We start from the raw sequence: 15736 nt of genomic DNA on the forward strand, positions 1-15736 counted from the left end.
GTTTTTACAGTTAGCGTTCTTCTTCTTTTGCTTGTTTTTAGTGTCTTTAAGGGGGGGCACTAAACCCCCAAAACTGTATATTAACATGCTAATTCCACGCAGAGATGGCCGAGGGTGGGATTGAACCCTGGTCTCCTAGCTGTGAGGTCTACGCGCTAACCACTCGACCGCCGTTTTGTGGCAAAAAATGGTGACACACATGCCATTGTTTCCCTTGCTTATGCAGTCTATTTGCTAGGGGGCGCTAAACCCCCAAAACAGTATATTCCGCCCATTTGGTCCAATCACAAGGCACATATAGACAAACAACCATTCACACTCACATTCATACCTATGGACAATTTGGAGTCGCCAATTAACCTAGCATGTTTTTGGAATGTGGGAGGAAACCGGAATACCCGGAGAAAACATGCTAACTCCACGCAGAGATGGCCGAGGGTGGGATTGAAACCTGGTCTCCTAGCTGTGAGGTCTACGCGCTAACCACTCGTCCGCCGTTTTGTGGCACAAAATGGCGACACACACGCCATTGTTTCCCTTGCTTATGCAATCTATTTGCAAGGGGGCGCGAAACCCCCAAAACGGTATATTCCGCTCATTTCCTCCAATCACAGGGCACATATAGACAAACAACCATTCACACTCACATTCATACCTATGGACAATTTGGAGTCGCCAATTAACCTAGCATGTTTTTGGAATGTGGGAGGAAACCGGAATACCCGGAGAAAACATGCTAACTCCACACAGAGATGCCCGAGGGTGGGATTGAAACCGGGTCTCCTAGCTGTGAGGTCTACACGCTAACCACTCAACCGCTTTGCAGCCCAGTGTCACTTTCATTTGTCTGAATTTTGATGAAAAAACTGACAAATACCACGTAAATACTTCTTTCCATCGTCTTTGTGGCACAAAATGGCGACTCACACACGCCATCGTTTCCGCTGCTTATGCAGTCTTTTTGCAGGGTGGGGCGCTAAACCCCCAAAACTGTATATTCCTCCCATTTCCTGTTCCAACACACACACAGGTCAGCCTTCTGAAAAGCATAACGTAGAACATATTGTCCAGTTTGGACAATTGTTTTTGCTTTTTCTTTGTCTTTTTTTTTTACCACAACAAAAACTACAATACGACAGTACCAGTGTCACAACAGTAATGATAACCATAGAACGTCTCATCACACTTTACAGTTAGTAAAGTTAATAAAAGGTGAATGATAGCCACGGTTTGACCTTGTAACAGACTATTTCTAATCCCATGCATGAACTCCTAAATCAGAATATTATTTTCACACATTCTGGGTTGTTTTTAATCCAAGTGTAGGGCGTATTAGAGAGTGTGTGGCCTACGCGTAACGACATGGAGCGCCACTAAATGACACCCCATAAATTATTCAGCGTCTTACTTTAAGCGAGATTAAAGCTGTCAGGTGCAGGAAAAAGTACAACCACCTTGAGCGAGAGAGAGACGCCGTTAACACTTCTATCACCGGGGAGGGTGGGCTGATGTGATTCATGTGGACACCCCCCACCCCCCCCCCCCCCCCCCACACACACACACACCCCTTTCCATTCTGCCTTTACCACGACACAAGTAGAAATGTCAGCAAGTGGCAGAAGACAGCCTGGACTGTGCGTACCGTGTGTGTGTGTGTGTGTGTGTGTGTGTGTGTGTGTGTGGCCCCCCAATCAGCCCGAGGGATCCAACCGCCAAGACGTGATGCAAAGAGATGGAGGAAAAAGGAAATGGGTGGGACTTGTAGAACGGAGGAAGACGTCAGGGTGACAAGATAACAAAGAAAGCTAACATCCAGCCAGTGTTTGCCTCAAGGGGGACATACCATTGTTGTTGATGTGCGGGGGCCTTCTTTATTTTTCATTCTTTCTGTATCTACTGCTAGGATTTACTCATTCATTATACACTCACAGCGCATATAAATACTCGAAATACTGCGAGCCAAATATGGCCCGCAGGACACTAGTTTGAGGCCCCCGCCTTTGATATGAAAGTTTAACGTTAGTGCGGCCCCGCGCAAGTTTGATATGGATGCTGTATGGTATCATGTACCCAGAAAAAATTATTACATTTGATTAATGTTCATGTTAAAGGTTAAATAACTGTTAATAGTTATCCTCCCTATCCGTGTGGAAGTGGTAAGTTTTTGGCTATTTAAGTTTAAAGGAAATAACTTGAAGGCTACCGTTTAGGTCGCTAGCTCTCTAGTTTGCGAGTTAGCATGTGTCTCAAGACCCTGCAGTTGCGCAATATGTTGTAAATAAAAAAAGTATAAATGTGACTATAGTCGTGTTTTGTCATGTCTACAGGGCTCTAATAATGCTTTGTTCATTTTATTTTGAAAAAAATAATTTGTCTACCCGCCAACTATATGTGGTTTCTTAAGTTTTTATTATTTGCCGTTTTATTATTATTATTATATTTATTTATTACTGATTGATTGATTTTCTTTATTCTTGATTTGTTTATTTATTTTTCATCTTATTTTGTATTTGCGGTTTCAAACATGGGGTCTTTTCTAATATTTTGGACCCTCTCATGCATCGATAGGATGTAGAAAATATTACAAACAGCGCAGACGGAGAATGTTAGATATACGTCTCGTGTTTCTGCCAACTGTCTTTGTCAGCCAAAGACACAATATTATAGCCTCGGTAATTCTGCCTAGCAACAAGTGGTCAGAGGGGGGAAAAATACACTTACAAGTCGCTGATGTTTGATTTAGGTTTTTTAGCAGTTGATAGTGCAGGAAAATATTACTTTTTTTAATAAGATAAATTGTATTATTTACAGGAAAAAGGGTGCAATTTGTCAAAAATATTGTCATATCATGACAATAAAGTTATTTAAAAAAATAATTTTAATAGTGAAAAAAATATCATTTTTTGTTTGAAAAAGTCAGTGTCTTACAAGACTGGAGTAATATTTTTGAGGAAACATTAAAACCTAATTGAGTATGAATTTTGTGTATTTTGTTTTTATTTTAATCACATTTTGTGAGAATAAAATATCCAAAATATAATAAAATATATATATTTTTTTATTTTGTTTTCTTAAAAGGAAAAAAGTCTTATATTTGCAGAAATATGTTACATATTAATTCTGATAAAATTATTTTTTAAAGTGTTATTTAAAAAATTATAATTTTAATGGTGAAAAAAAATGTTTTTTTCATTTTTTTGTTTGAAAAAGTCAGTGTCTTACGAGACTATAGTCATATTTTTGAGGAAACATTAAAACCTAATTCAGTATGAATTTTTTGTATTTTGTTTTTATTTTAGTCAAATCTTGTGAGAATAAAATATCAAAAATATAATAAAATATATATATATTTTTTGTTTTCTTAAAAGGAAAAAAGTCTTATATTTGCAGAAATATGTTATATTTTAATTCTGATAAAATTATTTTTTAGGTGTTATTAAAAAAATTATAATTTTAATGGTGAAAAAAAAAATGTTTTCATTTTTTTAAGTCAGTGTCTTACGAGACTATAGTCATATTTTTGAGGAAACATCAAAACCTAATTGAGTATGAATTTTGTGTATTTTGATTTTTTTATCAAATCTTGTGAGAATAAAATGTATAATTTTTGTATTAATTTTTGTATAAGATTATTTTAAAAAGTCTTATTAAAAAAATTATAATTTTAATGGTGAAAAAAAATGTTTTTTTCATTTTTTGTTTGAAAAAACTCAGTGTCTTACGAGACTATAGTCATATTTTTGAGGAAATATTAAAACCTTTTTTTTTTTTTAAATATTGTTTTCTTAAAATGAATGGAACTTTAATACTGCAATAATATTATTATTATTATATAGAACAACACAGAAGTGCTATCATGGTGGTCTCTTCCCAGTACTGTAGAGTCTTGATATTGAATATTGTAAATCAATAATGGTCAGAAGACAAAAAAAAAGGGTTCAGGCAAGATGGAATGAGACAATAACGAGATAAATATTCTTATGTAGGTCAAATCTGAAGTAGAGTTTGAACTCACCAGACCTCCTGACGTTGGACCTCCTTGCAGCACAACAGACAGCCACCATGCACATTGCAAAGACAACAAAGTGCACCAAAGTCCTCGTCTCCATGTCTTCGCCTTTAAAAAAAAATAAAATTAAATTTAAAAAAAAACTCAAATGCTCATTTTCTCCAAAAGTCGAGGTAGTGACCAATTCAAATGTTCATAGGAATATTAATAACCAAGTTATGGGGGTGTTTATCTCCAAAAGATGCCGCATGCAGAGAGCAGTGTCCGGCTCCTGGGTGACACTGATGGGATTAGGGTCCAAAAGATCAGTGGGTTGGGCACGTCACTTCACGCACGGATACAAGACACGAGCGTGTACCCAAGCACGGGAGCGCGCACAAGGACCCAGGGGACACCTTGTGCGCAAACGAGTGCCGACGCAAAAGTAGTGGGCATGCTGGTTTCAGTTTTTTTTTTTTTTATACAAGAGGCTCCCTTTCGTGTGACGACTGTGGACGTCTTATAGCGAGCAGATGACACGAACAGCCAAGTGCTGGAACGTGGAGCCATTTAAGGGCTTTAAGAGGATAATAAGCGTCTAATCTGCGCACCGCACTCGCAGATGGAGGCCACGTCTTGATGCACATTTACACTTTACTACACCCGCTTTTACCGAAAAATAAAAAACATCCAAACTACACACGCGTGTTCGCTGCAAAGCTAACATCCCTCCGTTTAACTGCCACTCGAGTTATCATTCTGTATGTATTATTATTAATTAAATAAATATTTTAAATTCCACAATATGGAAAAATATTACAAAATAAATCGAAACAAATCTAAAAAATGCTTGAAAATATTTTGTATGAAGTAAAAAATATTAGAAACTGATCTCAACAGAACTAGCAATTCATTCATTAAATACACGCCTTTACAGTAGTCCTTCCAGCGGATGTGACTTTCTAAAAATTACATTACGTATAAAAAAGACTACAAATTCAATCGAATAAATCATTTTGAAAATAATTTCAACAAATAACACCCAATTTCCCTTGGCGAATGTAGTAATATATGCAATATAGCAGTACTAGCAGTATATACAACACTGTGGTGGACACGCAGCTGGCACGTGCAGAGCTCACTGCTTCCACCTACTGGCCAGAGAGGAAATTGATGCCGGGGCAGGTCGTTACATTAGGTACACCTACACTGAAGGGTCATAGAGCTACACATGTAGATATACTACAAGGTTGTTTTACATTTTATATATAAGTGAAAAAAAGACTATTATTGATATGAACTTTGCTGTTTAATGGTCTAGATATTTCTAAATATTTGTATTATTTATATTAAATAATATTTATTAAATTATTTTTAGTGAAAATATGTTTAAATAATTTTGCTTTATCACAATAATATTACTTCCTCCCCAGTCTAATTTTAAGAAAATTACAACATTTTTTTCGTGATTTCTTTAATATTTCAACTAATATTTAAACTAAATTGATATAAATTCTTCAATATATTGCAAGTTGATTCTCACAAAATTGATTTTTTTTTCGAGTGAGAATACAATATTTTCTTAAATATGAATTATATTTAATTAATTAATATGAATAAATAAATATTTTAAATATTTTCAATATATATGTAAATATTTAAAATATTTTTAATTTCTTAAATAGTTATATTAAATAATATTTATTAAATTATTTTTAATTGATAAAAATTCATTACAAATATTTCTAAATCATTTTGCTTTATCACCATAATATTACTTCCCCCAATCTAATTTTAAGAAAATTACTACTTTTTTTGTTTTTCGTGATTTCTTTAATATACAACCAATATTTAAACTAAATTGATATTAAATATTCCATATATTACAAGTTGATTTTCACAAAATTTATTTTTTTTTTCGAGTGAGAATACAATATTTTTTTAAATATTAATTAAATTTAATTAATTAATATTAATTATTAAATATGTTCAATAATTTTAATATATATGTAAATATTTTTAATATATTTTTAAAAATATTTTCATAATTTTTTTTCTGGCGGTTATAATATTTGGGCTTCTCGTAACATTAGAACGTTTTTCACAACTCAAATTTACAACTTGATGCTTTATTATATTATTATATTTATTATATTATTCCAAAATATTTTAACTTTACACTAAAATTACGTTTTTTTCTCTCACACCATTACAATGTTATTCTGATCAAATTGACTTTTTCCTTTATGCTTTTTAAATTACTGCGGATTTTTCCAATTCTTTTCTCTTTATTATTAACACAGCACTAAGGGAAATATGTTTTAGAATATTTCTAATCGTTATTTTCTCATATTGTGTGATTTTATTGATGTTTTTTTAAAGAAAGAAAAAGAAAATGGTATTCAGTACAGATGAACAGCGACCACTGGTGGCAACATTTATTCCTGCAATAAATGAAATCCTCATTCTACACTGTATTGTTGAATAATTGTACTACAAATTGAAACCGTATGTGTATGAAATACTTTCTATATTCCTCTATAATGCATCTGTTATAAGTTGAGCTGCAAGTTAGCGTCCTAATACCACTCTGGTGTATTTGAACGCAACGTCATGTGGTCAATTTGTTTTCATCCATCACTCCAGCTCGTCTCTCGTGATATGAAATGAAGTCATTGTGAGGATGTGATGTCCTATTGGTTACCAATGACCCATGTGACGATTACATAAGGAGGACAACCGGACAGGTTTTGGCTCCGGGGGGGGGGGGGGGGGGGGGGGGGCGGAGGGGGGAGAAATAGATCTTCACCTTTCTGTCAGGTGAGACCTCCTTTGCATGAGGAGGAGTGCAAGAATATGTTTTAACAAGGATACAAAAACGCTACAGTACAAGCAAAATGGCGCCAGGACAAAAAGGTAAAGTAAATGAAGTATTTCATCACTTGTAAAGACACACTTGAAGTACTCCGCAATGTACTCACGATACATGTCTGAACAGGAGAGAAGAGGTGCTGCTGTGACTCTGGTAATTTCGACTTTACTATCTGGTAACTTCAACTTTGCTATCTGGTCACTTCCACCTCGCTATCTGGTCATTTCCACTTTCCCATATCATTATTTCCACTTTCCGTCTCGTTATTTCCACCTTCCCGTCTGGTCATTTCCACTTTGCTATCTGGTCATTTCCACCTTCCAGTCTGGTAATTTCCACTTTCCCGTCTGGTAAATTCCACTTTCCCGTCTGGTAATTTCCACTTTGCTATGTGGTAATTTCCACTTTCCCGTCTGTAATTTCCACCTTCCCGTCTGGTCATTTCCACCTTCCCGTCTGGTCATTTCCACTTTCCCGTCTGGTCATTTCCACTTTCCCGTCTGGTCATTTCCACCTTCCCGTTTGGTAATTTCCACTTTCCCGTCTGGTAACTTCGACTTTGCTATCTGGTAACTTCGACTTTGCTATCTGGTAACTTCGACTTTCCCGTCTGGTAATTTCCACTTTCCCGTCTGGTAATTTCCACTTTCCCGTCTGGTAAATTCCACTTTCCCGTCTGGTAATTTCCACTTTCCCGTCTGGTAATTTCCACCTTCCCGTTTGGTAATTTCCACTTTCCCGTCTGGTAACTTCGACTTTGCTATCTGGTAACTTCGACTTTCCCGTCTGGTAACTTCGACTTTCCCGTCTGGTAATTTCCACTTTCCCGTCTGGTAATTTCCACTTTCCCATCTGGTAATTTCCACTTTCCCGTCTGGTAATTTCCACTTTCCCGTCTGGTAATTTCCACTTTCCCGTCTGGTAATTTCCACTTTCCCGTCTGGTAAATTCCACTTTCCCGTCTGGTAATTTCCACTTTCCCGTCTGGTAATTTCCACTTTCCCGTCTGGTAAATTCCACTTTCCCGTCTGGTAATTTCCACTTTCCCATCTGGTAATTTCCACTTTGCCGTCTGGTAATTTCCACTTTCCGGTCTGGTAATTTCCACTTTCCAATCTGGTAATTTCCACCTTCCTATCTGGTAATTTCCACCTTCCATCTGGTAATTTCCACTTTCCCGTCTGGTAATTTCCACTTTCCCATCTGGTAATTTCCACTTTCCTATTTCCACTTTCCCGTCTGGTAATTTCCACTTTCCCCTCTGGTAATTTCCACTTTCCCGTATCATTATTCCCACTTTCCCGTCTCAGTAATTTCCATTTTCCCATCTGGTAATTTCCACCTTCCTAATCTTGTAATTTCCACTTTCCCATCTCGTAATTTCCACTTTCTTATCTTGTATTTCCACTTTCCTATCTGGTAATTTTGACTTTCCATCTGGTAATTTCCACTTTCCATGTCATTATTTCCACTTACCATTGGGATATTTTTTTTTCAGTGGGGGGGAAACGGGCTTCTCTAATATGCTTTGCTTGAAATAAAACAAGTCATATTTGTCAAGTTCATATTACACACTTTCAATATTTTCTATAAGCCAATGTAGTATTTATGTAGTATTTATGTAATATTTATGTTGAGCTGGAATTGATATCCAATCATGTTTATGGAGGACAAAAAGCAGCGTGAAGTAGCAACATATCTCACACTGATTGGAAACACATTTTTACACCCCCCCCCCCCCCCCCCACACACACACACTGACCTGTGTCGGCTCTGTCTTATCTCCACCCAAAGAGGACGGACCCTCACACACGTCACCAGCAACACCCCCCATCCTTGTAGTCAGTGTGGACCAGTTCTGGGTGCGGATGGTCGTCAGAGGAACGTCTCCAAATTTGGATTTATATCATTTAGCGGAGTTTGCGCAATCCCGCCAGTGGGGTCACCAGCAGTCCACGCAGGATCTTTAACCTTCCGAAACTGGAAAAAAGTCCCACTTCCGTATCCACGATGAGCACATGAGGCCGTTTGGTTCCGAGCAGCGCCATGTCCCGGGTGGACCATGAAGTTATGGCATAGCCTGACCACTTGTTTGATTCTGCTGGGAGCCGCGCATGCCGGCCAAGCGCCCCTGGTCCGAAGCCGGAGCCGACAGCGGCTGTCTTCCGCGGGGGGAGATTCGCACGAGAAGGAGAGACCCCTGGCGAGTCCACCGCTCCGGATCAGCCTGTCCGTCAGCCGCAGCCAGCAGGACGCGGACGACCGGGGAGACCAATGTAAGAACCGCTTTCCGTTGGCCACAATATTAGGTACACTTGTGGATAAAAGAGTCGTGTCACGACCGACCGTCCACGATACTGATGTGTACCACTCCGAAAAGTCAGCCTGCGGGTATAATGCGCATGTGCAATAGAACAGTGCGCACTTTGGACACCAGGAGAGTGCAAAATGCGTAAAATCGAGCATAAAATCATGTAGGTAAAGAATCTAAAGAGCTAAAATGAAATATTAATACTAAGTCTTTAATAAACATGTCGGACTCGAACTGAAACTGATCCTAACTGAATGTTACCCATTCAGTCAAAAGCCCAAAATGTAAACAAAACGCATATGAATGAACATTTAAGGTTACTTGATGCGACTCGTTGCCAAAGACTCGATGTGGCAGCGAGACGCCACACGGACCACACCCTCCTGTTTTGCCATGAGTTCCAGCGGGCGATTGCAACAATAACACATTATCAGTATGGATGTAAATCAGGGGTCTCAAACTCAATTTACCTGGGGGGGCCACTGGAGCTAGGGTCTGGATGAGGCTGGGCCGCATCAGGTAAAAAAAAAAATATATATATACACATATATATTAAAAACAGAAAAAAAATATATAATAAAAATATTAATTATATTAAATATTAATAAATATATATATATACACTTTTTCAGTGCTTTGGTTCTTTGGAAAAGCTCTGATAAAACATTAAATTATTATAAATTATTATAAATAATTTTTGTTTATTATTAAATTATTCAATAAATGTTTAATGTTAATTTTTATATTTCGACACAAAATAAGATGGAAAAATAAATAAGCAAATCAAAAAACAAATAAAACAAATGAAACAAATTCATTTTTATTTATTATTAAATAAATGTTTAATGTTAATTTTTATTTTTCGACAAAAAATAAGATGGAAAAATAAATAAGCAAATCAAAAAACAAATAAAACAAATGAAACAAATTATTTTTTTTATAAATTATTTTTTATTTATTATTAAATTATTCAATAAATGTTTATTGTTAATTTTTATATTTCAACACAAAATAAATGAGCAAATCAAAAAACAAATGAAACAAATTATTTTTTATTTATTATTAAATAAATGTTTAATGTTCATTTTTATTTTTCGACACAAAATAAGATGGAAAAATAAATAAGCAAAGCAAAAAACAAATGAAACAAATTAACAAATTATTTTTTTTTATTATTAAATGATTAAATAAATGTTTAATGTTAATTTTTATTTTTCAACACAAAATAAGATGGAAAAATAAATAAGCAAATCAAAAAACAAATGAAACAAATTAACAAATTATTTTTTATTTATTATTAAATTATTAAATAAATGTTTAATGTTCATTTTTATTTTTTGACAAAAAATGAGATGGAAAAATAAATAAGCAAATCAAAAAACAAATGAAACAAATTAACAAATTAATTTTTATTTATTATTAAATTATTAAATAAACGTTTCATGTTCATTTTTATTTTTCGACACAAAATAAGATGGAAAAATACATAAGCAAATCAAAAAACAAATGAAACAAATGAAATTAATTTTTATTTATTATTAAATTATTAAATAAATGTTTAATGTTAATTTTTATTTTTCGACACAAAATAAGATGGAAAAATAAATAAGCAAATCAAAAACCAAATGAAACAAATTAAATTAATTTTTATTTATTATTAAATTATTAAATAAATGTTTCATGTTAATTTTTCGACAAAAAATAAGATGGAAAAATAAATAAGCAAATCAAAAAACAAATTAAAGAAATTAAATTAAACTTTCACATCAAGGCGGGGGCCTCAAACAAGCGTCCCGCGGGTCGCATTTGGCCTGCGGGCCGTGAGTTTGAGACCCCTGATATAAATGACGAATGAAAAGGGACAAAAGAACATTTAAGGTTACTTTTACCTTCAGTGAAGACATGATTGTTGACGGGTGGTTGATCTCGCCGCCACGCGTCTTTGGGAACAGTACCATCTTTCTTGAAGGTAAAAATAACCTTTAAATATTCATTTATTCATTTCTTTTATCGTTTTTAATTGTGATGTCAGACATAACTTCTGCTTGCTATTTGGATTAGCGAGCTAATGGGATGCTAACAAAGAAGGTCGTCTATTAACATGACACATGCATAATGTAAGCTAATTGTGGCGTCAATTTTTGACACGCTAACCGTGGCGGACGGTAGCCAGTATATTTCTTGAATTGAATAGTTTTTTTTACGTACGATTATGTACAATGTGCTTAGTACTCTTAGTACTTTTTGACTAATAAGACAGCTGGGATAGGCTCCAGCATGCCCGCCCGCCCACCTGCGACCCTCGTGAGGATAAGAGGTATGAATTCATTCAAAATGAATGAATGAACGTTTTTTTGAGTTTATGTTGTGGAATAAAAAAAATAAAATAAAATAAAATAATAAAAATAAAAATAAAAATAAAAATAAAAATAAAAATAAAAATAAAAATAAAAATAAAAATAAAAATAAAAATAAAAATAAAAATAAAAATAAAAATAAAAATAAAAATAAAAATAAAAATAAAAATAAAAATAAAAATAAAAATAAAAATAAAAATAAAAAGTTGTAGTAATATGAGACGTGGTAAAACCATTCCTTTGTGATGTCAGACCGACAGACTTCCTTTTTATGGATAATAGTAAAATAAAAATAAAAAGTTGTAATAATATGAGAAACAAACCAAATAAAAGTTGTCATTTTTTGGAAAATTAGCTTTATATTTTGGGAATAAAGTCAAAATATTAAGAGAGAACAAGTCGTATTCAGATGATATTTTCTGGACATGGTAAAAATGTTCCTTTGGTATGTCAGAGGGATAAAAATAAAAATAAAAATAAAAATAAAAATAAAAATAAAAATAAAAATAAAAATAAAAATAAAAATAAAAATAAAAATAAAAATAAAAATAAAAATAAAAATAAAAATAAAAATAAAAATAAAAATAAAAATAAAAATAAAAATAAAAATAAAAATAAAAATACATGTAATAGCATACATGTGAAATATTCAAGTCAAATATACATTTAAAAAGTAATATAATATAATCAGAAACAAGCAATTTGAATAAGGTTGGAATTTTGGGAAAATTAGGTTGTGGAAAATGTCATTTTAGTAGTTTAAGTATTAAAGAAAAAATGGTTATTTAAATAAAAATAAAGTTGTAATAATATGAGAAACAAACCAAACACAAGTTGTCATTTTTTGGAAAATTAGCTTTATATTTTGGGAATAAAGTCAAAATATTAAGAGGGAACAAGTCATATTCAGATGATATTTTCTGGATGTGGTAAACAAAATAAAACTAAACTAAAACTAACTAAAACTAACTAAAACGAAATTAAATGAAATTAAATGAAATTAAATTTAAAATAATAAAAAGTTGTAATAATATGAGAAACAAACCAAACAAAAGTTGTTATTTTTTGGGAAATTAGCTTTATATTTTAGGAATAAAGTCAAAATATTAAGACTGCTGACTATTACAGTCCGGAAAAAGGTAGATGAAAGATGAGTCGAATCCTTCTTTCGGCATGTACCATGTCTATATTGACCTTGGACAGAAAATTCTGTGTGCCTAGAAAAATCAGTCAAAATCATCAAAATGGCCGGTACAAACACGGACTATTAAAGCAATTGCCTGGGAATTGAACTGGAAAGCACTTTGAGGAAGATTGGTCAAAACATGAAAATGTAAAAGCATAATGATGCATCCTTATGTTTTTCTTTAGATACCATGCACGAGCCTCTCTCGGCCGAGTTTGAGGAAGTGGCGGATTTGATCAAAGTGACCATCAGCAGAATACGCCGCTCCCCCTCCTCCCCCCCAGAGTCCACTCAGGCGACCCAGTCTCCGAGGATCTCCAAATCAAATCGGACCCTAAGTACCAAAGCTCGACACGTCAGACGCAAGAGGAAGAACGGCTCAAGCCGACTGAAAAATACAAGAACAAAAGGCGGGGCTAGAGGAAAAAAAAAGTCAGGAAGTGGGCGGGGTCAGGGCTGCACGCTGAAACAGATCCAACTCAACGTGACGGACTTAGGTTTGGGGTACCGCTCGGATGAGGAGATGATATTCAGGTACTGCGCGGGGCCCTGCAGGAAATCAGAGACCAACTACGACAAGATCCTGTACAACCTGGCCCAGCGCAGGAGGTTCCCCGCTAAGGACACGCCCCCGCAGGCCTGCTGTCGACCAATAGCGTTTGACGACGACCTCTCATTTCTGGACGATAACCTTGTGTACCACACCGTGAGGAAGCACTCTGCCAGGAAGTGTGCTTGTGTATAAAAGGACACTTTTAAACGTTACTGTCCCTTTAAAAAAAAATTCCCTCATTTATTGCAGTTAATCACTTCCAGATCCGACTGCGATAAATGAATTTTAGCAAAGTAGGATTCATTATTAATAAACGCAATATTTTCATTGCACACACACAACGTTTGCCTTTCTAAGTACACTTTTGAACATTATTAGAGCCCCGCAGAAATGACATAACACCCCTATTAGTCATTGTTTACAGCACTAAAGGTGCAGGCTACTGGATCACCGCAGGGATATAAAAGCTAGCAAACGAGTTAGCCTTTAATTGATTTGGAAGACAAAGTAAGGATGTAAAATCATACCACTTCCGCATGGACTGAGAGGAGAGCTTTTTTACATTCTTATGTAACATATAACTGATCTTTCAATATTCATGGACTAATAATAGGGCCTAGTCAACCATGAAACAGCGATCATTTAATAATTAATAAGCTTAAAAAAACGCAATTGAGTAAGGAACCAAATTTAGGTTTTTTTTTTTTATTCAGAAAAAATGTTGAATGTATTTTTGGGTTGAGCCTAAGAATATTATTGTTTTTTGTTTATTTGTTGAAAATTTAAAAAAAAATTCCTTCATCCAAAAAAAAATGTTTTAACTAAAAAAAATTGAAAATTATCTAATAAACCTTATGACAAAAGCCCCCCCCCCCCCATCCCCTGTAAAATTAAAAAAAAAATTGATCATTGAAATTATGTCTCCAAACTGCTTTAATTTTTTTTTCCATGAAAAATCACAAATTTTGTGGGTTTTTTTTTTGGTTGAAACTCAGAAATGCATACTTTTATTGGACAGCAACAACATGTATTGTCGACTGTATCTCCAAATTTAGATTTTTTTTTATTCAGAAAAAATGTTGAATGTATTTTTGGGTTGAGCCTAAGAATATTAAATTTTATTTGTTTATTTGTTTGGTTGTTGTAAAATTTCTATTTTTTTTTCCTTCATCCAAAAAACAAAACAAAAAAAATTGTTAAAATAAAAAAAAATTTAAATTATCTAATAAACCTTATGACAAAAGCCCCCCCCCCCATCCCCTGTAAAATTTAAAAAAAATTGATCATTGAAATTATGTCTCCAAACTGCTTTAATTTTTTTTCTCCATGAAAAATCACAAATTTTGTGGGTTTTTTTTTTGGTTGAAACTCAGAAATGCATACTTTTATTGGACAGCAACAACGACATGTATTGTCGACTGTATCTCCAAATTTAGATTTTTTTTTTATTCAGATAAAATGTTGAATGTATTTTTGGGTTGAGCCTAAGAATATTATTTTTTTTGTTTGGTTGTTGAAAATTTCCAATTTTTTTTCCTTCATCCAAAAAACAAAACAAAAATAAATTGTTAAAATAAAAAAAAAATAAAATTATCTAATAAACCTTATGACAAAGCCCACCCCCTTCCCCCTCCCCTCCTTTGGAAAAATGCAAAAAAATGCTCATTGAAATTATGTCTCCAAACAGCTTTAATTTTTTTTTCCATGAAAAATCACAAATTTTGTGGGGTTTTTTTTTTGTTGAAATTCAGAAATGCATACTTTTATTGGACAGCAACAACGACATGTATTTATGTAATGTTGGATGCATTAATTTATTCGTATTTATTTTATAAATTGATTTTATCAAAAGAAAACATGTTATCTTTTTTTGTGTCATACATCCCCCCACCCCCCCACCCCCCATGCAAATCAATAAAGTATGCAGTAGATAGATGCGGAACTGAGCTAGCAAGAACTCAGAGCCCTACAACTGGCTTGTATTAGCGCTCATCAAATGCAAACACACATTCCATGAACAACTTAGCTTTAGCCACGCTCTGCTAATACATGAAGACCACAGACCAGAGGGTTTCACAATCACATCTATCTGGCTTGCAGCGCCACAAATAGTTTCACAGTCGCAGTTTCGCTCGAAGCAGCACCAGAAGCATGTGCGGTTTCGCTAACAAGGAACGCGACAACGCGTCAATAAAAACCAGTCATCCTGTCCCTCAAGTAAACCTTGGTGGATCAGTTTAGAGCAGGGCATTTTTGACCCTTTTTTATTGAGTTGTGGACTCCTATAGAACAGCTACAAACAATAACTCGCACTTTCTAGATTTTCCAGAATCTGCACCTATTCCAGCCACTTCCTTGATTTGCGTTTCCTGCCAAAACAGTCCGTTTTAATTTATTCCACCCACGGTCCGCCTTCCAGGCATGCCCACGCCGCTGTGATTGGTAACACGCCATAAGTGCTTCCTAACT

At 34.5% G+C, this 15736-nt stretch overlaps 2 protein-coding genes across 8 annotated transcripts in view; one reads left to right on the forward strand and one right to left on the reverse strand.

Moving 5' to 3' along the window:
- The window catches only part of LOC131128518 (pikachurin), a 57252-nt gene that overhangs the window by 32287 nt on the left and 9229 nt on the right, over nucleotides 1-15736 (reverse strand). For 2 of the 7 annotated variants that reach the window (XM_058071428.1, XM_058071427.1), the window contains exon 1: nucleotides 4016-4439. In XM_058071428.1, coding sequence (XP_057927411.1) covers nucleotides 4016-4109 — 94 coding nt within the window. In that variant the 5' untranslated portion in view covers nucleotides 4110-4439. Of the gene's footprint in view, nucleotides 1-4015; nucleotides 4440-8622; nucleotides 9081-15736 lie in introns of those variants that run through there. The other 5 variants (XM_058071430.1, XM_058071429.1, XM_058071426.1 and 2 more) reach the window with 4 other exon arrangements.
- On the forward strand, nucleotides 8719-13951 carry gdnfb (glial cell derived neurotrophic factor b). Its single transcript, XM_058071436.1, has 2 exons — nucleotides 8719-9136; nucleotides 12900-13951. The coding sequence occupies exons 1-2, from the start codon at nucleotides 8923-8925 to the stop codon at nucleotides 13457-13459; spliced, it is 774 nt and encodes a 257-aa protein (XP_057927419.1). The 5' UTR covers nucleotides 8719-8922; the 3' UTR covers nucleotides 13460-13951.

The sequence above is a fragment of the Doryrhamphus excisus genome, chromosome 4, assembly GCF_030265055.1.
Source record: "Doryrhamphus excisus isolate RoL2022-K1 chromosome 4, RoL_Dexc_1.0, whole genome shotgun sequence".
Classification (NCBI taxonomy): Eukaryota; Metazoa; Chordata; class Actinopteri; order Syngnathiformes; family Syngnathidae; genus Doryrhamphus; species Doryrhamphus excisus.

Bases quoted from the DNA above. Each gene is read 5' to 3' on its own strand.
- gdnfb (XM_058071436.1), top strand. From the start codon at position 8,923: ATGAAGTTATGGCATAGCCTGACCACTTGTTTGATTCTGCTGGGAGCC. The intron at 9,137-12,899 runs GTAAGAACCGCT...GTTTTTCTTTAG, and splicing joins GGACGACCGGGGAGACCAAT to ATACCATGCACGAGCCTCTC.